Source organism: Somniosus microcephalus, chromosome 22 (genome assembly GCF_052327205.1).
Source record: "Somniosus microcephalus isolate GS21.2 chromosome 22, FLI_Smic_1.0, whole genome shotgun sequence".
NCBI classification, from domain to species: Eukaryota; Metazoa; Chordata; class Chondrichthyes; order Squaliformes; family Somniosidae; genus Somniosus; species Somniosus microcephalus.
In genome coordinates, this window is record NC_141008.1 from 67,730,650 (window position 1) to 67,757,755 (window position 27,106).

At 43.5% G+C, this 27,106-nt stretch overlaps 1 protein-coding gene across 3 annotated transcripts in view; it reads left to right on the forward strand.

Annotated features, from left to right (window-relative positions):
* Window positions 1-27,106, forward strand: part of sez6b (seizure related 6 homolog b) — a 996,456-nt gene that overhangs the window by 563,333 nt on the left and 406,017 nt on the right. For all 3 annotated transcript variants that reach the window (XM_085965010.1, XM_085965009.1, XM_085965011.1), the window contains exon 4: window positions 9,123-9,315. In XM_085965010.1, coding sequence (XP_085821136.1) covers window positions 9,123-9,315 — 193 coding nt within the window. The remainder of the gene's footprint in view (window positions 1-9,122; window positions 9,316-27,106) is intronic.

A 27,106-nucleotide genomic window follows, 5' to 3' on the forward strand; every position in this document is an offset into this window, starting at 1 on the left:
GGCACATCAATATCAAATAGAATTCAAAGGTACAAAGCAGCATGGCAATGCTGATGGGCTGTCGTGCCTGCCACTACCTGAAGAAGAAGAAACGATGAAAGTTGACCCTGTTGAGTTATTTCATTCGACCATCATCGAGTGTTTACCAGTCACCAATGCAAGTATTGAAACAGAAACCAGGAACGACCCGACACTGTCCAGAGTCTACGAGGTGACCGTGAAAGGATGGCCAACACGTGGTGATCCTCTGTTACCGGCATTCTCGGCAAGGCGAGACCAGCTGTCCGTCTGCAATGGTACTTTGATGTACGGGACAAGAGTGATTATTCCTCCCAAGTTAAGGGAAAGAGTTCTAAAAGAACTGCATGAAGGTCATCTGGGGGGAGTTAAGATGAAAAGTCTTGCTAGGGCTTATGTATGGTGGCCGGGTATTGACCAACAGATAGAGGAGTTGACGAAAAGCTGCGCTGGGTGCCAAAAAGTGCAAAATGCACCCCCGATCGCACCACTACACCCATGGGAATGGCCTTCAGCCCCATGGCAACGTGTACATATTGACTTTGCTGGTCCATTCATGGATTCCATGTTCCTAATTGCGGTGGACGCACATTCCAAATGGCCAGAAGTGATCAAGATGAATACCACTACTTCAGAAAAGACAATTGCGGTGTTAAGAACAATATTCGCAAGGAACGGATTGCCAGAACAGATCTGTTCGGACAACGGACCACAGTTCGTGTCGGAAGAATTCCAAAAATTCTTAAAGAAGAATGGGGTGAAACATTATACCTCTGCCCCATATCATCCGGCGACAAACGGGTTGGCCGAGAGATTTGTCCAAACATTCAAAAAGGCAATAAAGGCCATGAACGATGATCAGATTCCGCTACAGCACAAGGTGGACAATTTCCTAATGGCATATCGAAACGCCGCTCATGCAGTGACTAACCAAAGTCCTGCCATGATGTTTTATAACAGGAGGTTGCGGTCCAGGTTGGACTTGTTAAAACCAAATGTGCGGAGGGAAGTGGAAAACAAACAGTTCCGGCATATTAATAACAAGACCACTCGAAGTTTCGACGTAGGACAACCAGTGTTGGCAAGGGGCTATGGAAACGAAAAATGGCAGTCCGGAACAATTCGGGCCAGACAAGGACCTCTGATGTACACAGTAGATATTGGTAACAATGTGATAAGGCGTCATGCGGATCAACTGGTCGAATCGAGAGCAAGGGTCGAACCCATGGTTGCGACAGAGACAACTGTGGAAGACGTTAATGAACCTGAAGCATCTACCTCGGCAGGGAATGTACCTGATGATGATAACACCCAATGCATGGGAGACCAACTAGAGGAGTCACCTCAGCAACAGGAATCAGAGACCACTGAAAGGCGTTATCCAAACCGAATCAGAAGGCCTCCTGAGAGACTGAACCTTTGAACTGTTTATACCTGAAGTTATATATGTTATTATGTTATGTTACATGGGGATATGACTGTTAAGCTAAAAAGGGAGGATTGTGGTGTATGTAACCTGTTCCACCTTAAGAGAACTTAAGCCTGTTCCACCTTAAGAGATGTACTACTTTCTCTGGCTGCTGTATACGTAATACCGGTGGTGACCACCGGTATATAAGCACTGTGTAGTAATATTGTATAGTATAGTCCTGACCTCCAACCAGTAAAGACCTGTTGAACTTCAATCTTGTAGTCTGTGTTAGTAATTACAACTAGAACACACAGACTTAACAGCTATGAAGGCCAAAATACCATTTGTCTTCTTAACCGCCTGCTGCACCTGCATGCTTATCTTCAGCGACTGGTGCACAAGGACACCCAGGTCTCGTTGCACTTCCCCTTCTTCCAATCTATTGCCATTCAGATAATAATCTGCCTTCCTGTTTTTGCCACCAAAGTGGATAACCTCACATTTATCCACGTCATATTGCATCTGCCATGCTTTTGCCCAATCACCCAACCTGTCCAAATCATCCTGGAGTTTCTCAGCATCCTCCTCACAGCACACACGCCCACCCAGCTTTGTGTCGTCTGCAAATTTGGAGATATTACACTAGTTCCCTTGTCTAGATCATTAATATATATTGTGAATAGCTTGGGTCCAAGGACCGATCCCTGCGGTACCCCACTAGTCACTGCCTGCCACTCGGAAAAAGACCCGTTTATTCCAACTCTTTGTTTTCTGTCTGCCAACCAGTTCTCTATCCAAATCAATACCTTGCCCCCAATCCCATTTTCCCCACTACCGATGTCAGGCTTACCGGTCTGTAATTCCCCGTTTTCTCTCTACCACCTTTTTTGAATAACATTAGCTACCCTCCAATCCATGGGTGTTTCACTTTGAAATCTGAAACATTTCCAATTTCAAAGCACTTTATTTTTATTTCCATTATTTTATATGGAACATTGTGGTGTTATTGCATTAAAAGTGAAATGATACATCATCTGCCATACCTGCGGGGAAGTTGCATCTGACGAACAAGCTCCAGAATTCATAACGGGCCAATGTGGCATAGTTCCTAAAGATATCATTAGCAACGTCAGATAGGACACCAGAGAGCAGGGAGATAAGTAATTAACTTTCCTTTTAATTTATTTGGGGAAAAAAATCCCACGGGACATTTCTACAAGGAGAATTGGGGCTGTTTATAACAATAGATGAATTTTGTGCATTCCGCATCCAAATGGTGTAAAACTGTAGTCTCTTGATATAAATAACATTTGAGCGCGAACATTTGTGGGCCAAATAAGCTCTTCAGTTAATGTTGGGGAATTATTTGAAAATAGGCCCCCAATGTGTCTTTAGTTCAACTACTTACCGTTAATTCTCAACAGGAAGAGTAGTGTTGCAGGAAAACAAGTAGCCTCAATCAGCGAACACAGAGCGCGCTAACCAGAGGGATAAGAAATAGCTAAGGAATATTTAGCAGTGATTAAACGAGGAATGGAGTGAATCATTTCATTGAAAGAACAATTTCAGCACTGGGATTTCATTCCCTTTTAAATCCGATACCTGAAAATCCCAGTTTAGGGAGGAGAACGCCACGGTAACAGCAATTGTCTCTCGGCTGAAAGGTAAAGGATGTTTTGCATCCGATGAACAAAGCTGGCAATGTCAGCAACTGCAAGCAGCTCACGTTAGGCCTCGTTTATAATTGTAAATGGGAGCTGAATTTGTGAAATGAAGTTGATCAGTTTGGTTGCCATTCACGGCCGTAAATATACCAAATTTGGTTCATTCCAATTAAAATCTGCCTCTCTAGTAAGGCTTCACCACAATTGACAGGAAAATGGGACAGGATGTAAAACAGGCAGAAATAACAACAGAAAATGCTGGAAAAACTCAGCAGGCCAGGCAACATCCGTGGAGAGAAAATAGAGTCAACGTTTCGGGTGAAAACCCTTTATCAAGACATGCAGCTCAGGACTAAAGGGCAACAGCGAACCAGTTGGGGTTTGTGCAACAATCCAGCGATTTTCATGGTCACTTTTTCTGACGGTATCTCACAAATTACCAGATTTAATGAATTCAGTTTCACAACTTTCCATGGCCCCAAACTCTGGGTTGTTATTCACTTACCAGAACCACTACATGACCGTACCCATTATTGAGAGAGTCTGGAACCGGATGACCCCTAGCACAGCAGCATTTAGATACATCTCAAATCAGCCTTAACCAGTTGACTGAAGCAACTGCCCATTCTTACCCATAAGTTTGCCATTTATGCATGCACAAGTCATCAGAGCTCCAATGATTCAATACGTTGCTGAAGGACAATTATTGTACCAAGCGGATAGAATTGGATAGAATTTTTCAAAAGTACAAGATTGCAGTTGAACTGCACAAACCAATCTGAGGCCAGCTTGTGGTCAAGTGCACAGAGGTTGTGCAGCCCAGAGTTATACTGCCACTTAGACCTCTTGAATTCTTCAACAATTATATAACCGATTCGATGCATGTTAAGGACAATGGTGTAATCACAGACAAACAGACACATACACACGCACACACACAGACACAAACACACACACAGACAAACACACACGCAATAATAAAAACCAGCATTGAAAGTGAAAACCTAAAGAAACCTTTGCTGTTCAGGGTTATAGGTACAAAAATGGACAGTTCCATTAATATATTCCGTTGCTGAGTTACAGTATTGGGCCTTTATCCAACATCGCTCTGTACACTCAGACCCTGGGATGACCAAGTTGTCCTGCTGTCTGAAAACTGATTTGAAAACCCTGACTCCTCTTACTGAGTTAGATTATTGGCCTAATTTTTTTCTGTGCTTCAAAGTGACCCAAAAGTGACAGTATAACTGCGACCTAAGAAAAGTAAAATTACTCGGGATTACTGGATTGCCAGTATGAGAGAGTTTGCAAAGCAGGCAACAGAAAGTGACAGTATCACTGTAGCAACTCCTCTTCAAAATTCTGCAGTGGCTAAACCTGCCAGACTGCAGGCCACTCGTGTTACCAGCTGACCAGATTGCATTGTTACTGGCAATTGGAAACTGGATTGTGGTGGGACAATTGGACAACTCTGATTTCCAGTGAGCAGAATAAAAGGAGCATTATATTCAATTGCCTGTCATTCCTGTACTGAAATGGAGCTGCAGGACTATTTGTTATCAAAATGCACACATGCCAACATGTAGTGCATACAAATGTAAACGAGCACTAATGCAATTCAAATCAGTTTAAGCTTTTACAATGGTGAGAAAATAATTTCTGTTGAATGTGGGTCAAGTTTAAAGCACTTACAGGGAAGGCTGGCAGTAGCCATGGGTTTGTTTCCCATTGTCACAGGCACATTTGTTTCCTTTTATCCTCTCGGTTGAACTTGCCCCACTAAAAGGACAAGATGCCTCTAAATGCTCAGACCTGGATTCTGGATGCAGGTCTGAATACAGATGGCATATTGCAGTTGTGGAAACATCGAGGACTATAAATTTGTCTTGCAAAACGGGCGGTAATGAATCAGCAGCCTCTTTTATTCTACATTGATGTGAAAGGAAAATAAAATCAAGCAGAGTGTAAATCGGGCTGCCGATTCACTATCGCCCAAGACCAATATATGCCCCAGAGGCTCGAATTTCAGAGCTGTGCTGGAACAGTTGTTTTCCTGAGCAAGGCAAGAACATTTTTTTCAGGATCAATAATTCTGTCCAGTCCGACACCAAAATATTTCTGACAGCAAACGTGTAGCTACATAGAATGGAGCTCGTCGGGAAAAATCCTCCTTCAGTTAACCATTATGCCAGAGAATGCAGGAAATGAAATTAGTGGCCTCTGATTTATATATGGTGGTCTTGGCGAAGGACCTCTTGCTGTATTCGCATGACATTCCTTCATCCACTATCTTAAAGTGCCTGTTTATTTTAAATGGGTTAATGCCTCCACTAAAATAGTGGATACAGTAAACTCATCTAAATACATTAAAGGTTTGTCTGCTAATGGGCATTTCCAGACTATTGTAGGTTCGTTCCTGGGGAATGGGTTAATAACTGCTCTGCCTCCAAGATTTACCTGATGCAGCATTTACCCATTTAAAAGTGGATTCCGGTTCAGCTGCAAAGGCAGAAATATAATCATTTAAAGGTCAGAGTGATGAGGTATGTACCAGATTGCATTGCTTAAATATGAAATGATGAATGGATTGGATCCCTCTAGACTAAAGAAGTAGTAAGGAGAAGGGCAGTGAAATAGATCTTGGTCATTATCGCCAGTGCAAGGTCTCGGGGCAGTTTTATCTAAAATGTACATTCCTTAATAAATAAAAAATAGTGGGGAGTCTAAATTAGAAGTTGCATTGTCTTAGAATTAAAGCAGCAAAAAGTTGAAGGTTGTAATATAGAGCAGTTGCTCGATGTGACACGAAAATCAAAATGGTCTAAACTTCTGCATTTTTCTACTTCGTCAGGTAATACTCTATCCCAGCTCTTTTGGGTCATGGCGGGTGGGGATTGGGAGAGGAGTACAGGCACCTGAACTTCTTGTGTCTCATATCTAGGCAGATTCTTGAATGAACCGTGACTTGAAGCTACCTAACTTGGCGAAGTTGGTCTTGGTTTTCAGCTGTCTTGCATCTATTTATACCAGCCAAATGTTCTGCTGTCTTTACGATATTATTAAGAACAGTGTGACAAATTGGCACTCTGTTGAAAGGCATTGTAGGCAGTGCAGATGAAAGCATAAAATTACAAAGAGATCACGATAGATCATGTGAATGGGCAAAACTGTGGCAAATGGATTTCAATGTAAGCAAATGTGAGGTCATCCACTTTGGACCTAAAAAGGATAGAACAGGGTACTTTCTAAATGGTGAAAGGCTAAAAACAGTGGATGTCCAAAGAGACTTGGGGGGTCCAGGTACAGAGATCATTACAATGTCATGGACAGGTACAGAAAATAATCAAAAAGGCTAATGGAATGCTGGCCTTTATATCTCGAGGACTAGAGTACAAGGGGGTAGAAGTTACGCTGCAGCTGTACAAACACTGGTTAGACCACACCTGGAGCACTGGGAGCAGTTCTGGGCACCACACCTTAGGAAGGTTATATTGGCGTTGGAGGAAGTGCAGCGTAGGTTTACCAGAATGATACCTGGACTTCAAGGGTTAAGTTGCGTGGAGAGATTACACAAACTAGGGTTGTATTCCCTGGAATTTAGAAGGTTAAGGGGTGATCTGATCAAAGTTTTCAGGATATTAAGGGGAACAGATAGGGTAGATAGAGAGAAACTATTTCTGCTGGTTGGGGATTCTAGGACTGGGGGCAGAGTCTAAAAATTAGAGCCAGACCTTTCAGGAGTGAAATTAGGAAACACTTCTGCACACAAAGGGTGGTAGAAGTTTGGAACTCTCTTCTGCAAATGGCAATTGATGCGAGATCAATTGTTAATTTTAAATCAGAGATTGATAGCTTTCTGTTAACCAAAGTTATTAAGGGATATGGGCCAAAGGCGGGTATATGGAGCTAGGTCGCAGATCAGCCGTGATCTCATTGAATGGCGGAGCAGGCTTGAGGGGCAGAATGGCCACCTCCTGTTCCTATTGTTGTTTGAGGGATAGAACTGATAGGAAAAATAGCAATGAGAGAGTTTGGATAATCCCCAACAGCAACACTGCCTGCCAGACTGTGCAACAGGGAACTGTTCTAGTGAAGAATGTGACAGACATGAGTTAAGTATTCATCTGCCGGTTTTGATGTTACAACAACTGTAGATATCACAATTGCGGCACTGTGTAAAGCTGGCTGCAGGAACAGTTTATTCCACCCTGATACTGCCTTGTAATAGTTAGCATAGGACGTAAGAGTTAAATGGTTTACTTTATAATGCAAATTATTCATTTTAGATTTATAAACTTTTTGATCCTGTCCTTTGCCAATGAATCAATTTACTTTTAACAAAACCATGAAGACACAGATATGAAGGGGTGGGGACATCAATATTTTGGTGATTTTACACTAAGTCAGTCTTGGCAATCCTGAAATATTTCCCCGTTAATTTGGTACATTTTAAAATCTAAGCAGGAAGATTTCATCGCAGTCCAGTTATTTTGTTCTTCCATTAACATTTTCTTCTATTCATTCTGATATCGTCATGCTATTAATTATATACATGAACGCAATTAACCACAAGGCTAAATGTGGGACCCTGTTAGCAAGATCAGAAAAATTATAGCAGGCAAATAAAAGCAGTAAAAATGCATTACAATTAATAAAATTATAATAAAAGATTGTGTTACTAATTAAAATGTCATTCACCCATAATTGGACTGGTAGTGCTCTGTAGAAAGCATTAGCTATCCTTTATATTTGCAAGTTTGCAGAAAATTCTGTATTGGTTAGTTTAGTTCTGTGTCGCTAAGTGATATTTGCATTGCTTTGCTAGAGTGGGCAGCCGATGAACGGAAGCAGGGATACTGATGCTCGGCAATTCTGTAATGATGGGACAATGGTTCTCCTCCAATTTGCCATACAGTGACTGTTATAAATCTCGTCATTCATCAAGAAACTACTCATGAAGTAACACTGGACGGTCAGCTGGTGGCGCTGTCCAAGGAGTATAAATACTCGGGCGTCGGCCCCAGCCTTCCAGGGACATTTTGTAAGACAAGGAACTAGTGAAGTACAACTAGACCGCCATGTTCTGAAACAAGTTGATTAAAGCCTTGCTTTATACTCAAACCAAGTGTGTAATGAGTTTTATTACGTCAGTGACTTCACAATCTGGGGATACTAAACAAGGCAATGTCTTCCCTCGAAAGGAGGAATCCTCTCAGCATGGCACAGTAGCCTAGTGATTATGATACTGAAATAGCAACCCAGTGGTCATGAGTTTAAATCCGACCATGTCAAGATTTGAATTTGATGAATCTGGCACCAGAATTGTAAAAACCCAACTGATTCAGGGAAGGGAACCTGGTCTGACTCACATGGTTGAGCAGGGATGAGCAATAAATCCTGACAACTGGGGGAAAAAAAATTCAGTTAAGGCAGAGGCTTAGGTGTGACCTACTCTTCTCTGAATTAGAGACTGAGAGATGGTATCAGGAGATCAAAATAAATGCGGAAATTGTGTTCTGTAACTTACGTTTGTAGAGGGGTGGACTTTCAATAGTTATGTACTCCCTGTTTTCAGTTTTCCTTTCCTATTACTGCCTCCCAAAGCTGCACAATATCCGCGACCCAGAATGACCTGCTGACTTGTTCGAATGCTATTCTGACACTTGATTAAAGTGGGCTGGAACAGTCTGATATGGCAGTACAGCTCTCGTAGGAACCAAAGATAGAATTACAATGTTACAGCTCTAATTTGCAACCAATGTTTCTTTATGACACAACTCAATGCCAGGAGCACTGGAGCCTTGAATTTGCATTTAACTAAGATTTAACTCGAAGGGCTGCTAAGTTTAACATCTATTCATAAATTCCTTGATAAAGTTAAATGTATGTATTTCTCCATGACGGAATTTATAAAGGTCAAAGTGTAGGAATTCTGTTGCTGCTCCAATGCCCACGCTGCTTTGCTCAAGCCATAACACATTGGTAATTGGCCATTTTGTAACGATGTTTTCCACACAATCTGTCTGCAGGTCAAAAACATCAGCCTGTCTGAAGGAGAGATGTTAACGATTGAAGGGCTCGATGGAGATAAACCAACTGTTCTTGCCAACGAGTCGATTTTAATGAAGGGGCAGGTGATTCGCAGCCCAAGCAATCAAGTTTCTATCCATTTCCAAAGCATTCAACTTGGAAATCCAGGCTCATTCCAATTCCATTATCAAGGTAAGTGCTCACACACCAGGATGATGAGATGAAAGCAATGCCAATATTTTGTGGCTGCGTATTTTTTTCAAATCTGAAAGCAAGAGGCTTTACTTAGAAAAGAGCACTAGCCTGCTCGATCCTGCACAAATGAAAACTTACATCCATTGGAGTGCAATTATACTGATACTTGTCAGAAGCTGTGTAAGAGACACACACTTGCAACACATACTCGCACTCACACATTCAATCTCGATGCCTTCCTATTGGCTCAAACTGAGCTCTTAAAGGGAACCTAATGTAAAATATCTTTGTGTCAACAGAGAATACATTTGCGCCTTATTTAATTTGGACATAACTATAAACATAAATATGTCGTGCTGTTTTCTACTACTTAGTGTTTTTTCCATTGCTCTGTCTTCAGACATGGGTAAGTGGTAAAGCAGAGCTTTTATGATAACTATAGGAGCTGGAGGTAACTATGGCATATATGAGTAATGCAAAATATGGTGAGTGATGAGAGTCCACTGTCAACAAATGAGGAAAGATTTCTTCTATTCGTTATTTGTAGTAAAATTGTAAATATGAGTATAAATGTTTTTATGAATAGCTAACCAACAGAGAAGATGGGCAAATTTTTCTCTGGTTACTCTATGCTAGGCATGTCAAAAAGCTGTTGGTTTTTTTTAGGGTGCTTTTTGCTAGCAATATTGAATGTAGAAACACAATGTGCTTTGTTTACATTATCATTAGTGCACTTGGAGTAATCTCCTCCCCCCATCCCCAAGCCATTTAAATGCTTTAGAAGGACAATCATTACATAAAATCTTTTAATATGAAATTTGTAATTCTACAGCGCTCCAAAAACATCTTCTATTACATCTTTGTCACCATCTTTGATGAGTGTATGTCAACTGTTCCACGTAGGCCATCAGTGTTTTTGATTTGGTGTCCGATTGTCCACATTTGTGGATGGATATCAGCACCGGACCCAACTCCACCCCTCAGAGGAGGAGGAGCCTGGAGTGGCACTGTCAGTCCCACTCCAGGCTCCTCCCCCTCTCAGTCACACTCCAGACTCCTCCCTCTGTCAATCCCACTCCAGGCTCCTCCCCCTCCCTCAGTCCCACTCCTGGCTCCTCCTCTCAGTCCCACTCCTGGCTCCTCCTCTCAGTCCCACTCCAGGCTCCTCCTCCTCCTGTCAGTCCCACTCCAGGCTCCTCCCTCTGTCAGTCCCACTCCAGGCTCCTCCCTCTGTCAGTCCCACTCCAGGCTCCTCCTCCACTGCCAGTCCCACTCCAGGCTCCTCCTCCTCTGCCAGTCCCACTCCAGGCTCCTCCCTCTGTCAGTCCCAATCCAGGCTCCTCCCCCTCTCAGTCCCACTCCAGGCTCCTCCCTCTGTCAGTGCCACTCCAGGCTCCTCCCCCTCCCTCAGTACCACTCCAGGCTCCTCCCCCTCCCTCTGTACCACTCCAGGCTCCTCCCCCTCCCTCTGTACCACTCCAGGCTCCTCCCCCTCCCTCAGTACCACTCCAGGCTCCTCCCCCTCCCTCAGTCCCACTGCAGGCTCCTCCCCCTCCCTCAGTACCACTCCAGGCTCCTCCCCCTCCCTCAGTCCCACTCCAGGCTCCTCCCCCTCCCTCAGTACCACTCCAGGCTCCTCCCTCTGTCAGTCCCACTCCAGGCTCCTCATCCCTCTGTCAGTGCCACTCCAGGCTCCTCCCCCTCCCTCAGTACCACTCCAGGCTCCTCCCCCTCCCTCCGTACCACTCCAGGCTCCTCCCCCTCCCTCAGTACCACTCCAGGCTCCTCCCCCTCCCTCAGTCCCACTGCAGGCTCCTCCCCCTCCCTCAGTACCACTCCAGGCTCCTCCCCCTCCCTCAGTCCCACTCCAGGCTCCTCCCCCTCCCTCAGTACCACTCCAGGCTCCTCCCCCTCCCTCAGACCCACTCCAAGCTCCTCCCCCTCCCTCAGTACCACTCCAGGCTCTCCCCCCCCCCCCTCCTCAGTCCCACTCCTGGCTTCTCCCCCCCTCAGTCCCACTCCTGGCACATCCCCTCAGTGCCACTCTATGTCACCATGGCAAATATAAAAACAACTTTAAAACAATTGGATTTAGCATCAAGGAACACCAGTGCATATCCACAAGAGCTCACATTTTCTACTCAAGAAATAAGGGAAAATCCTCACAATTTGTGCCACAATCTTTCACTGTGCAAGTGCTGGAGTGTTGGGTATACTGCAGCGTACATTATGATGAGCCGCGCCCCATTGCACTTTGTGTGTAACCGCAAAGCATAGGCCTATATTTCGGACTGATTTTGTATTGTTTGGCCAGTTTTTGCATGTTTTCCAGCTTGTGTCTGTTACTTCTGTTTTGGGGAGAGAAAAAAACCCAAATTCCTAACATCTTAGACAAGCAAGACGTTCTCCTCACAGAAAGTATATATTTTTTGTAATTCTTTGCTTTGCTGCTCTCACTCAAGCCATTTGCTTCACCCCAGGTTATTTTGTCACCCGCAGATACAATCTGTAATTTACAGAAATTGCACTGAAAGAGATAGCAGTGGGAACAATAATACAGGAAGGCAAGATAAAGGAGCCTAACTTTGGAGAAAAAGAATATAACGCAGGCAAAAATATTTATAAAAGTGTGCCGTTTTTGGAAGATACTATTCCTGAGTCCAGTAGAGATTGGAAGAGCAGCAATACCTGTTGCAAATTCCAAGCAGCACTATTCAGACCAGCGCAGTGATGGTAGATTAGACTTAGATTTGCGATCTCTGAGCTTTTATTACCAGCAATTGCCTAAAGAGCGCAACGTATGCGGACTCTTTCCTTTCCAATTATTGTCTACAAACACAATCGACTGCCCATGCAAATGAGGAGAATGGGGCCATCGACTTGTGTATTGGAGTCTTGTCCTCCAGATGTCTGGCTGGAACAGTAACGTGCTGGGCAAAACTGCAGCTGGTTGTGACATAACATGTATTTTATTTTAATAAAAAGAGATCGAGCGTCAATAGCATCTGAGACTATGAAGATTAAGTACCAGTCTTAGGTGAGGGCACAGAGGGGATTGTGTATCAGTTAAGTGATTAAAAAAGAAGTTTGTAATTTGATAATGTCTTATCATATTGTGGAAGCATCTCAAAATGTTCCACATAATGAATTGCTTTTTGCAGTGTAGTGACTGTTATGTGTGAGTTGGTTTCTGGACTGCAGCTAAATTGAATGCAGTGCACAATAAGCACAGCTGACAGGATTTCTGGGCGAGCCTGGCATCCAAACCAATTGCACCTCCAAAAGTGGCAACATGATGGAGGAAGCACCTGTACCCCCACCACCCCCGTCAAAATCCGTAATGTAAAACTGACAATAGCAGAGTCTCTGTACCCACCCCCCCCCCCACACCCCCTTCACCGTGGCTCAGTGGGTACCACACTCGCCTCTGAGTCAGAAGGTTGTGGGTTCAAGTCCCACTTCAGAGACTTGAGCACATAAATCTAGGCTGACACTCCAGTACAGTGCTGAGGGAATGCTGCACTGTCGGAGGTGCCGTCTTTCGGATGAGACGTTAAACTGAGACATCTGCTCTCTCAGGTGGATGTAAAAGATCCCATGGCACTATTTCGAAGAAGAGCAGGTGAGTTATCCCCAGTGTCCTGGCCAATATTTATCCCTTAATCAACATCATAAAAAAACATTGCTGTTTGTAAGAGCTTGCTGTGCGCAAATTGGCTGCCACGTTTCCCACATTACAACAGTGACTACACTTCAAAAAGTACTTCATTGACTATAAAGCACATTGAGACGTCCGGTGGTCATGAAAGGCACTATATAAATGTAAATCTTTCTTTCTTTCCAATTCCAACCCCTAAGCCACAGTGTGTTAATTATGCACTGAAAATAGCACGTCATTCCATGATTCTTAACTCTATCTGAACACCATCAACTTTCTTTTTGTTTAGCTTCTTTTAGTTAACCAGCAATACTGCTTTGTGCACAATCCGTTGCTTCACAATAATGTATTTGGGTGCTGAGGTCAAGGAAAGGTCAATTCTTGGGGCTGAGCTGTGGCAAAGCTGTCTTGTGCCGACTGAGCACAGAGCAGCGCTTGGGTAGAAGCTATGGAGAAATCCATGGCAACGCTTCACTCCAACTTCCTGAGGTAAAATGGCTACAATGAGATGAGGGGAAAATGGAAAAAGTAGCAATCACTGCGTATGCTATTCCGATTTGCAGCCACCTCTGATATAAGGCACACAGTTTATGGCTCAGTCACTGAGAGAATCCCTATAAAACCTCCTCCAAATAACATCCCTCCAAGAGACAATCTTATAGAGATAGTCTACTAAATAAATGCTATTTCTTTGGTATCATTTCTGCTCTGTTCACTTCTTTTCTCTGATCTCTATAAAGTGCACTGTATTAGCAATAAGCTGCCGAATACAGCATCTTTTCAGACAAGTGTGTGGGCATTTTTCAGTATCTTCCTCTGCTGCCCTCTCCCTGTGAAAGTGTGGGGCCCTTGCTGAGATACAGTTCCACAAAGCTGGGTGCACCCAGTACATTGCCGAAGTGGCTATTACTTAACTCTTCAAATTATGTGCACAAGGAACATAAGCATTCTCATTCGGGCTAAAAGGTAACATTAGCATTTAAGTTATTTTTTACCTACTTTTGCATGTTTGTAGGATCGCTAGTGATTCAGAGATATCCTGCACTCCAGTATATGGTAGTGAGGATTCTAGCATGTTTCTGTGCTGCATTAAGTGATGTGGCTGTTAAACATGAGGCTTGGTAGGACCCCAGGTATATTCCTTTGCCTAAGTAAAGCTTTATAGCCTCCATCGTCAAATACTCATTCATAAGAACATAAGAAATAGGAGCAGGAGTAGGCCATTTGGCCCTTCGAGCCTGCTCCGCCATTCAATAAGATCATGGCTGATCTTCTACCTCATCTCCACTTTCCCGCCCGATCCCCGTATCCCTTGATTCCCTTAATATTCAAAAATCTATCGATCTCTGTCTTGAATATACTCAATGACTGAGCCTCCACAGCCCTCTGGGGTAGAGAATTTCAAAGATTCACCACTCTCCGAGTGAAGGCATTTCTCCTAATCTCAGTGCTAAATAGCCGACCCCATACTCTGAGACTGTGACCCCTGGTTCTAGACTCCCCAGTCTGGAGAAACATCCTCCCTGCATCTACCCTGTCAAGCCCTGTAAGGATTTTGTATGTTTCAATGAGATCACCTCTCATTCTTCTAAACTCTAGAGAATATAGGCCTAGTCTACTCAATCTCTCCTCATAGGACAATCCCCCCATCCCAGGAACTGGTCTGGTGAACCTTCTAAGCACTCCCTCTATGGCAAATATATTCTTCCTTAGGTAAGGAGACCAAAACTGTAGACAATACTCCAGGTGTGGTCCCACCGGGCTCTATATAATTGCAGTAAGATGTCTTTACTATTATACTCAAATCCTCTTGTAATAAAGGCCAACATACCATTTGCTTTCCTAATTGCTGGCTGTACCTGCATGTTAACTTTCAGTGATTCGTGTACAGGGACACCCAGGTCCCTCTGAACACCAACATTTCCCAATCTCTCACTATTTAAAAAATACTCTGCTTTTCTTTTTTTCCCACCAAAGTGGATAACTTCACATTTCTCCACATTATATTCCATTTGCCATGTTCTTGCCCACTCACTCAGCCTGTCTATATCCCCTTGAAGCCTCTTTGTGTCCTCCTCACAACTTACATTCCCACCCAGCTTTGTATCATCACCAAACATGGATATATTACATTTGGTCCCCTCATCCAAATCATTGATATAGATTGTGAATAGCTGAGGCCCAAGCACTGATCCTTGCGGTACCCCACTAGTTACAGCCTGCCAACCCGAAAATCACCCGTTTATTCCTACTCTCCTTTTTGTCCATTAACCAATCCTCAATCCATGCTAGTATATTACCCCCCAATCCCATGAGCCCTAATTTTGTTTAATAACCTCTTGTGTGGTACCTTATCGAAAGCCTTCTGAAAATCCAAATACACTACATCCACTGGTTCCCCCTTATCTATTCTGCTAGTTACAACCTCAAAAAACTCTAACAGATTTGTCAAACACGATTTCCCTTTCATAAATCCGTGTTGACTCTGCCCAATCCTATTATTATTTTCTAAGTGCCCTGTTACCATGTCCTTAATAATAGATTCTAGCATATTCCTTACTACTGATGTCAGGCTAACTGGTCTGTAGTTCCCCATTTTCTCTCTCCCTCCTTTCTTAAATAGTGGGGTTACATTTGTTACCTTCCAATCTGCGGGAACCATTCCAGAATCTGTGGAATTTTGGAAAATGACAACCAATGCAACCGATATCTCTATAGTCACCTCTTTCAAAACCCTAGGATGTAGGCCATCAGGTACAGGGGATTTATCGGCTTTCAGTCCCACTAATTTCTCAGTACTTTTTTTTTACTAATACTAATTTCTTTCAGTTCCTCATTCTCGCTAGATCCTTGGTTCTCCACTATTTCCGGGAAGTTGTTTGCGTCTTCTTCCATGAAGACAGACACACAAAGTATTGGTTTAGTTTCTCTGCCATTTCCTAATTCCCCATTATAATTTCTCCTGTCTCAGCCTGTAAGGGACCCACATCTACTTTCACCAATCTTTTCCTTCTTACATACCGATAGAAGCTTTTACAGTCTGTTTTTATGTCTCTTGCTAGTTTACTCTCATATTCTATTTTCCCTTTCTTTATCAATTTCTTGGCCCTCCTTTGATGAATTCTAAAATCCTCCCAATCCTCAGGCTTACTACTCTTTTGGCAACATTATAAGCCTCTTCCTTTGATCTAATACTATCTTTAACTTCTCTTGCTAGCCACGGTTGGACCACTTTTCCTGTGGGGTTTTTGTGCCTTAAGGGAATGTATATTTGTTGTAAATTATGTATTAATTCTTTAAATGCTAGCCATTGCTTGTCTACTGTCATACCTTTTTAATCTAGTTTCCCAATCTACCGTAGCCAACTCGCCCCTCATAACTACATAGTTAGCTTTGTTTAGATTTAAGACCCTAGTTTCAGATTTAACTAAATCACTTTAAAACTCAGTATAAAGTACTATCATATTATGGTCACTCTTCCCTAAAGGCCCCTTTACCACAAGGTTATTAATTAACCCTTTCTCATTGCACAACACTAGATCTAAAATAGCCTGTTCCCTAGTTGGTTCCTCAACATACTGATCTAGAAAACTCTCTTGCATACATTCCATGAATTTGTCCTCCATGCTATTACTGCAAATTTGGTTTGCCCAGTCTATATGTAGATTAAAGTCCCTCATGGTCACTGTATTAACCTTGTTACATACGCCTCTAATTTCCTGATGTATATATACTCTGTCCTACATTACACCTACTGTTTGGGGGCTTATAAACAACTCCCACGAATGTTTTCTGCCCCTTGCTGTTTCTTAGCTCCACCCAAACTGATTCTACTTCTTGATTTTCAGAGCTAAGATCCTTTCTCTCTACTGTCTTTATCCCATCCTTTATTATCAGGGCTGCCCCTCCTCCTTTTCCATTTTGCCTATCTCTTCTAAAAGTTAAGTATCCTGGAATATTTAGTTCCCAACCTTGGTCACTTTGCAACCACATCTCCGTTATGGCTATTAGATCAAACCTGTTCATTTCTATCTGCACTATTAATTCATCTATTTTGTTGCATTCAGATATAGTGCATTTAGCTTTGACTTATTTCTATTTTCCCTGATGTCACCTTAGTCGCTGATGCCCTAATACCTTTGTTACTCTTTCTGTCCCTTCCTGACCCACTCTGCTTATTTACCCAAAACTTTACTCTGCTCTGGAGCCTTGACATTTCTCATTCCCAATCCAGCACCCAGAATACAAACTTCACTACAATAGCATATTATTGATGAAATACTTTTTTAACCAAAGTTAGAATGGTAACATTAATTTTGGTGCCTGACATGTATTCCCAGTTTTAATCAACAAAAAAAAATTCATTCCTGGGATGTGGGCGTCGCTGGTGAGGCAAGCATTTATTGCCCATCCCTCATTGCCCTTGAGAAGGTGGCAGTGAGCCGCCTTCTTGAACCGCTGCAGTCTGTGCGGTGAAGGTACTCCCACAGTGCTCTCAGGGAGAGAATTCCAGGATTTTGACCCAGCGACGATGAAGGAACGGCGATATATATTTCCAAGTCAGGATGGTGTGTGACTTGGAGGGGAACTTTGAGCTGATGGTGTTCTCATGCGCCCGCTGCCCTTGTCCTGCTAGGTGGTAGAGTTCGCGGGTTTCTGCCTCAGGCCATGACCTACTCACTGAGAATGCTGACAACCGGTGTTGGCACAATAGAATAGATGAGAAATATTCCTGTCCCTTGTACCAAGGTCATGGACAGCCATTTTGATTATGTTTGCTCTATGTTTTGTTTTGTTAATGTTTGGATCCTTGCCTTTTGCTCTGCTCCCAATGTCTGATTGTCCACTGGTGCTGGGTGCCACACGGTTATGACATTTATTTGTGAGCCTGATGCTTTTTGCATCCAAATACATGTTCAAAATACGGTCGTGTCGTTTGCTCGAGTTCAAGTTGAGTTCCTGGCTATGCGCTATTGACAGTTTGTGGCACAGGTACCAGGGCTAACCTGTGCACTCATGTTGAGCAGGTAATATTATAATAGTTATGTAGTGGAGAAAGGCATTAATATTTATGTTGGGATTTATGATGTGTGTGTTTTAAGCCAGAATTGCTCTCTCCTACATGCTGTGGTACTTCAATATATTGATGGGTTGGGATGCTCTAATATAAAGTGTATTGATACTGGAGAATGACCTTCCAACAAAGAGTTTATGGTTTGCTTGTATGTCCTAAAATAAGCTTCAGCGTGGATGAATAAATGTGTGGTGAGGCCGACCATTGTTCCCTATCTCAGGATGTATATATTGTAATGGTTTAAAATGTCAGTGTGCAGGCAACAATCTATAATTCAGTGTTGCTCGATCGCGGATGTAAGGTACGTGCTCAGAAGCCTTTGTTGGTTGCCTTGGTTGAAGTAGCTGCAGGGCGCCCCAAACAACGTCCCCCACCCCACTCTCCCCAGCAAACTTGGGTTTTTGAAAACTGTCTTTTGGACACATCTCTCAACAATCGCTCAACCTTTGGTGGCTGTGCCTTCTGTTGCCTGGGCCCTAGGCTCTGGAATTCCCTGCCTAAACCTCTCCGCCTCGTTACTTCTCTTTCCTCCTTTAAGACGCTCCTTAAAACCTACCTCTTTGACCAAGCTTTTGGTCACCTGCCCTAATTTATCTTTATGTGGATCGGTGTCCAATTTATTGTCTTAAAATACTCCTGTGCAGCACCTTGGGACGTTTTACTACGTTAAAGGTACTATGTAAATACAAGTTGTTGTTGTTTAACCTTTTCCTCATAGTTTGTGGAGCTTGATTGTTTGTCATGACAACAGGCATATTTATTTATGTATATAGAAGATCATTGTTTTTTGGCAGATGAAACCAACAATCAGAAGAGAACAACTTGCCAGACATGGCAAAAGCTTCTTGTTTCCCATCCTGGAAATGGAAGACAAAATATATAATGTTTAACAAATTTATATTTATCCCATTTCCTCTGTACCAGTTCAATTGACACTTGCCACAGAAAATAGCCTGCACTGATGTCAAATGTTATTGCAAATTATTTCCTTGACCTTGAATTGGAGATAGTCCTCAAGTCATTCCTACATTACAACAGTGACTACAATTCAAAAGTACAGGTTGAGCGTCCCAAATCCGGAGTTCCAGAATCCGGACCCCAGGACGATTGGTGGCAGGGGTCTGGAATCGTAAAATGATCCGGAATCCGGACACCCTGAGGGAGGCTTACCAAAAGCGCAACCTGGGCCCAGGCATTTCCAGACTCGGCACGTGTTTCTCATGTCCGAAGTCCGGTAATATCGCAACTTGGGCTCGGGCGTTTCCGGACTTCGGCCATCAGAAACACGTTCCGAAGTCCGGAAAAACCCGAAAACTGGCTCGGCCTCGGTCCCGAGGTTGCCGGATTCAGGATGTTCTACCTGTATTTCATTGGCTCTAAAGCGCTTTGGGATATTCAGAGGTCATGAAAGGTGCTGTATAAATACAAGTCTTTTTTTCTTCAGCTGGTATATTATTGTGAACCAATTATGCTGATAATTAGGGTGCAGTTTTTTTGGGGGGGTTGGGGTGAAGCTGGTGATGCTTTCCACTAGGCCCTAATTTGAGATCTTTGTGAACTTTGCAACTGAGACCATGTCGTCATTCACTTGCAAGGAACATTTGCACATGTGCATTCCTGTAGGCCAACCTGGCACCATTACCCACCACTAGAATAGCAGTGGATACAACTGTGTCCCCCCCAGGCCATCACTGACATATTGGGGAGTTATTTAAGGCCCATTATTAGCCCCTTAGAGTAAATAAAGAGCTCCAACATTTATTTTTGGCAGATTTATACTTTGCCCCTGTGGTAAACCACTTTTGTCATTCACTATCGTTACACTATAGTTATCACTGTCATATCGTTACTCTATGGTTATCACTGTTCACACTGTTGTATCACTATACGAGGTCGCCTCTTGTCACGCTGTTATACCTGGGCTGACCACTGCTGACTCTGCCCATGGCTCCACCTACCTGCCCAGGTATAAAGGTGGTCGACTGGCTGGTATTCCTCCTTGTTGGATCCGATCACCCACGAGGGTGGGCTCTGTTATTTAGCCAATAAAAACCTATAGTTACTTTCTTAACTCGTCGCTTTTCATTGGATGAATTGATAGGTATATCGGCCCCTACATCAGTAGCAATTGGACACTTGTCTCTGATCCATTAACAACTGGTTGCCTGCTCGCCCCTAAACCATGAAGAACTAGACCTCCCTACTATGTAAATGTAAAAGAGACCCATATCTTTGATATCTGTGGTAACAAATGCAGACATCAGCTGTTGTGCAGTTTGCAGGTTTCATGAGGGACATTGAAATGGTGACGCATGCACAGAGCGCAGAACCATTTTTGAAAAAGGTACAGGTGGCCAAATTCAAATCGCTTCAGATGACGAATCGATTTTTCACTCCTCCCCAGTAATGCCACTACTTCAGGCTACATGCATTCATTGAGACGGCAGTCAATGCACTTTGTAATCCGAGCATGTGCCTCTTGCTCAAGGCCGGAACCCAAACCCTGACCCAAAAAGTGCAGAGAAATCTCTCAACCATGAAGCATGCCCTTTTTGAGCTAATGCTATAACCTTATCACTTCAAATGTAATGCAAATCAAAAGAGGTTTGAAAGCACCCATTTTAAACTCCAGAGCTGTGATTGGTATGGGCAGAACTTGTCCTGCTAACACTTGTTCATATTAGTGGGAACTGAGCTGTCATAAATTAAATTGGTTTAGAAATTTGATGCTAAATGGCTCTAATGTTTCAGTGCTGACTTCAACATGTACGCTAATACTTAGCACAAAAATCAACTTTAAAGGAAATCTGTCACATTTGACATGCATCCAAACTGGTCTCCATACTATAAAAAGGATATAGAGGCAATAACAACTCGCATTTATATAGTACCTTTAATGTAGTAAAACCTCCCAAGGTGCTTCACAGGAGCGTTATCAAACAAAATTTGACCAGGAGCTAAGGAGACAGGCAACCGAAATATTGGTCCAAGCAGTGGGTTTTAAGGAGCGCCTTAAAGGAGGAAAGAGAGGTAGAGGTGTTTCGGAAAGAAATTCCAGAGTTTAGGGCCTCAACAGCTGAAGGCACAGCCACCAATGGAGGAGCGATTAAAATTGGGAATGCGCAAGAGGCCAGAATTGGAGGAGCGCCGCGATCTCAGAGGGTTGTCGGGCTGGAGGAAGTTACAGAGATAAGGAGGGGCAAATCCATGGAGGAACTTGAACAAACAAATGAGAATTTTAAGTGGACTGGAGAAGGTGGAAAAAAGATTTACAGTATGATACCAGAACTGAGAGGTTATACCTATCCGGAAAGACTGAACAGGCTGGGGCTCTATTCTCTACTAAAGAGAAGACTGAGGGGTGACCTAGTGGAGGTCTTTAAGATTATGAAAGGGTTTGATTGGATAGATGAGAAGTTGTTTTACTTGTGGTGGAGTTCAAACCTCGGGGTCATAACTATAAGACAGTCACCAATAAATCCAATATGGAATTCAGGAGAAACTTATTTACCCAGAGAGTGGTTAGAATGTGGTACCACAAGTAGTAGTTGAGGCAAATAGCATAGATGCATTTAGAGGAAAGCTAGATAAACATGAGGGAGAAAGGAATGGAAGGTTATACTAATCGGGTTAGATGAAGCGGGGTGGGAGGAGGCTTGTGTGGAGCAAAAACCTTTTGCAGGATCCATTGAAGTTCAGAACACAGAAGGAGCCATTTCGACTCTTGTGACAGGGATTTTCCTGCTCTGTTGTCACAACTTCACTGGAAGTGCAGTGGAAACAGTAGCATAGTGGTTATGTTACTGGACTAGTAATCCAGAGGCCTGGACTAATGATCCAGAGACGTGAATTCAAATCCCACCATAATGGTGACCTTGAAACTATCAGATTGTCGTAAAAACCCATCTGGTTCACTAATGTCCTTTCGGGAAGGAAATCTGCCGTCCTTACCCGGTCTGGCCGAGATGTGACTCCAGACCTACAGTAATGTGGTTGACTCTTAACTGCCCTCTGAAATGGCCACTCAGTTGTAACAAACCGCTAGGTAAAGCAATAATAAGAATTAAACTAGGCATCAACCAAGACATCGGCTTCGAACACGACAATGGCACACCCAGCCCATTCGACCCTGCAAAGTCCTCCTCACTAACATCTGGGGACTTGTGCCAACATTGGGAGAGTTGTCCCACAAACTAGTCAACAGCCTGACATAGTCATGCTCACAGAATCATACCTTTCAACCAATGTCCCAGCCTCCTCCATCACCATCCCTGGGTATGTCCTGTCCCACTGGCAAGGCAGACCCACCAGAGATGGTGGCACAGTGGTATACAGTCGGGAGGGAGTGGCCCTGGAAGTCCACAACATTGACTCCGGACCTCATGAAGTCTCATGGCTTCAGGTCAAGCATGAGCAAGGAAACCTCCTGCTGATTACCAACTACCACCCTCCCTCAGCTGATGAATCAGTACTCCTCCATGTTGACCACCACTTGGAAGAATCACTGAGGGTAGCAAGGGCACAGAATCTACTCTGGGTGGGGGACTTCAGTGTCCATCACCAAGAGTGGTTTGGTAGCACAACTACTGACCGAGCTGGCTGAGTCCTGAAGGACACAGCTGCCAGACTGGGCCTGCGGCAGGTGGTGAGAGAACCAACACGAGGGAAAAATATACTTGATCTCGTCCTGTCACAGATGCATCTGTCCATGACAGCATTGGTAGCAGTGACCGCCATGCAGTCCTTGTGGAGACGAAGTCCCATCTTCACACTAAGGACACCCTCCATCGTGTTGTGTGGCGCTACCGCCGTGTTAAGTAGGATAGATTCAGAACAGATCTAGCAGCTCAAAACTGGGCATCCATGAGACGCTGTGGGCCATCAGCAGCAGCAGCAGCAGCAGCAGAATTGTATTTCACCACAATCTGAAAACTCATGGCCCGGCATATCCCTCACTCTACCATTAACATCAAGCTAGGCGACCAACTCTGGTTCAATGAGGAGGGCAGAAGAGCATGCCAGGAGCAGCACCAGGCATACCTAAAAATGAGGTGCCAACCTGGGGATGCTGCAACACAGGACTACATGCATGCTAAAAAGTGGAAGCAGCATGCTATAGACCGAGCTAAGCAATCCCACAATCAACGGATCAGATCAAAGCTCTGCAGTCCTGCCACATTCAGTCGTGAATGGTGGTGGACAATTAAACAACTAACGGGAGGAGGAGACTCCATGAATATCCCCATCCTCAATGATGACAGAGCCCAGCACGTGAGTGCAAAAGACAAAGCTGAAGCGTTGGCAACCATCTTCAGCTAGAAGTGCCGAGTGGATGATCCATATTGGCCTCCTCTTGGGGTCCCCACCATCACAGAAACCATTCTATTAGATTCACTCCATGTGATATCAAAAACGGCAGCACCTCCCAAACCCACGACCTCTACCGCCTAGAAGGACAAGGGCAGCAGGCACATGGGAACACCACCACCTCCAAGTTCCCCTTCAAGTTACACACCATCCTGACTTGGAAATAAATCGCCGTTCCTTCATCGTCACCGGGTCAAAATCCTGGAGCTCCCAGCCTAACAGCACTGTGGGAGTACCTTCACCACATGGACTGCAGTGATTCAAGAAGGTGGCTCACCACCACCTTCTCAAGGACAATTAAGGATGGGCAATAAATGCTGGCCTTGCCAGTGATGCCCACATCCCATGAACAAATTAAAAAAAACACGGGCATAGACCATTGGTCCAAATGGCCTGTTTCTGTGCTGTAAAGTCTATGTAACTCCATTCTCCTATGGGTTAAAGAATTTTGGGGATATCTTTTCCATCAGCAGGGTCAGTTCATATCGACATAGAATGTGCATGCAAGAGAATTGAGTGGGGATACCTTTTGCGGGATCCGTTGAAGTTCACAACACAGAAGGAGCCATTTAACCTATCGTGGAAGGGATTTTCCCACTCCATTGCCACAACTTCATCGGAAGTGCAGTAGAAACCCTGTTTATGTACCACACTTCTGGCAAAGTTACAGTGGCAAAGTGGGAGTGGCTCCAAGGAAATTCCCAGTCCATGTCTATGCCAGCTCTTTGCTGGAGCAATCCAAAATTAATCCCAATGCTGTGATGTCTCCCCATAGCTCCCCATGATCCTGCTCAATTAGCAGAACACGCAATCTTTTGCTTGCCCCCTTAAATTGACTTAAGTGTTTTTCTTGAAAAATGTGCAAGACCTTTAATCAACTATTAAAATGTAATCTATAATATGTAAATTTGAAGGGATAATTACAATTCCTAGCCCTTCCCGGGCTACCCCAGATCAGGCGTATTCCCCAGACGTTTACCCTCAACTTAAGTTAGAGATAGCTGAATTCCATAAGACGCTTATACGGGTCTAAAGGTCCAGGCTATCTCTCCCTAAAGGAAAGGAACAACTGAAGATATTACCGTCCTCCAGATAGCACTTTTAATAAGTTTAACTAGACTGTAACCTTCCGGATATTATGAGGGTCCGGAATACTCCCCCAGAATTCTGCAACTCCTTACAAAAGAGTGTACAGAAATTAGATTCGCGAGTTTATACAGAATTACTCTTTGAGACAATTCTAAAAATATATAGTTTTATTTAAGAGCCGACATTCAGTTAACAGCTGTTGAATCAGTCGCAACATTAACAATTCAAAATACAGATAGCTTACATTTCTTATTTCTCAGAGATGCTTATTCTCAAATCTTTACTTCGTTACATTTCTTATTTCTAACGTATTTCTAAATCCAGAATATCCACCAAAATCAAATAATAGTACCTCTTTGATCACCCGAGACTCAAAGTTAAAAGCTTACAGAGATGCCTCTGAAAAGTTGAGAAACGCTTTGCCCGTTCAGCGAGTTCTGCCTTTCTGTTGAAAAGGTCTATGTTTTATACTCTTTTTGCATTGGTTTCTTCTTTGAAGTTCTCTGCTGATGTCAACTAATTGTCTTTATTGATTCTCTCTTTCGAATGCTTTCTATTCTTGCTGTCAATTCAACTATTGCATGCATAATTATGTCTCTACCTTTATGTATTTCAAAAACCATCATAAAAACAATATGACAGCTATCTTTATTTGATGTAATTCTTACAAAATACTTTCATTCAATTCTTAATATTGGCTTTACTGGTTTTTAGCAGACATTGTGACTCCTTACTGCTCCAAGTTCAATACAAACACAATGTAATTGCTTCGTGCATCTATTGAAGTCATATCTTTAAAGTCTTCTTGTTGGTATGGTTTTTACTATATGTATAAATTAAAGATACTTTGACTAGGGTGGTTCATGCATTTCTAGCTATCTCAATTGGTTGCATATTTAATCGTGTTTCCTGTCATCCTAGTTTAACATAAAAACTATTTGACCAACAGGTGTTTCTTTTACTTGATGTCATCCTTTCAAAGGCACATGGTTCTTTTAATGTTTGTGTTTCTGTTTTACGTGTTAGCTCTTAACACTTTAAACTGGGTCTTCTCATTGTGTTGGTTGCAAACCGTAGACCTTTCGGAAGTACCAATGGTTTGCTTCAATCTTTCATTGTTTTAGTATTTTTAACTAATTCCCATTTCAAAGCTTGCGGTTTTTACAACTTTGTTATCAACTGATCTTTATCTCAGAAGCCTGTTCTCTGTTTACAGCCTGTGTCTCCGAGGCTTTAGATTTTTAAACCCAGTACAGTATATCATGCATTAATAATATCAGTATTCTGTTCATATTATGGTGTATCTTTCTGAAATATGGCATATTCCCTCACAAATTGACCCAAGCCTCCATCCATTTAGAGTGGAATTGTGTTGTGTGCTCTGCTCATCTGCCTGGAACATAAAGTGCTGGACTTTACCAACCCTGGCGGGCGATGTCCGTGGCAAGTCCCAGCCTCGCTGCTGGCTCCAGCCTGCTGTCCAAAATGATTCCCCCCTGATTGGGCTTGTTAAGCCTGCCCAACGCGTTTGCCAGCCAATTGAAGGAAGCGGGTCTGATGACCCGCTGTCAAAAAGAAAACATTTTCCCACCCGACCTGCCACCGATCACGCCCGCTGGCCCCGCAGAAAATTCTGCCCTAAGGGAAGCTCCTCTTAAAGGGATAGATTTCGTATTCCATGGGGCTACTTCCTCGCTTTTTTTATTGTTAGTGTTGTGGGGGACATTTTTTGGGGGTTTTTGTTCAATTTTCATTGGCATCAGAACATGTAGGGAATGTTTCCACCGGAACAAAGCCAGCTGGATAGTGTCTGCGAAATCCCTGGAAAAGTAACTAATCTGTCGAAAGTGTCTGTGACAACACTGCAATCCTCTCCACTCCAAATCACGACTTCAGGGTCATCTGAGAGGACAAAGATAACCCCTTACTCAATGGCCAATCGCCTCCTCCAACACTTCCCTCCAGTCCCTCTTTCCTTACCTCCTGAAGCAAGTATAAGGATCTTATGGACTTCCCAAAGATCAAGAGACTGCATCATCCTCCTCCTCCTTTAACCGCCTCCTTCTCCTCATCCTCCTCCTCCTCAGCCAGCACATCCCCAGCCTGTCCCCATATCAATCTGTAGATTCTCTCCATCCTTCCCTGGCCCAGCCCTCAACAAATCACTTTCTGCTCCCACAATTCCTTCTCTACACAACTCGTAACTGCTCAACTACCTTACCTTGCACCAATGCTCCCGATATCACTTACAGCTCCCTTTGCACAGGAACCACTTTCCTCCCCCTCAAAATTACCAGCATCATCCTGCACTCTCAAAAAGCCCAGTCATGTAACCCCTCCCTCATTTCCAACTACCATCCATATCTAACCTCCCCTTCCTCTCTAAGGTCCTTGAATTCACCATTGCTACCCAGATTCATATTCACTTTTCCCCAAATTCTCCCTTTCAGATCCCTTCAATCCAGCTGCTTCCCTGCCTACAGGAGCAAGATTACACTGGTCTAAGTCATCAACCGTATCTTCTGTCAGTGTGAAGCATTTGTCCTCCTCAACCTCTAAACAGGTCTGCACATCAACCACTCCATCTTCCTCCACCTCTC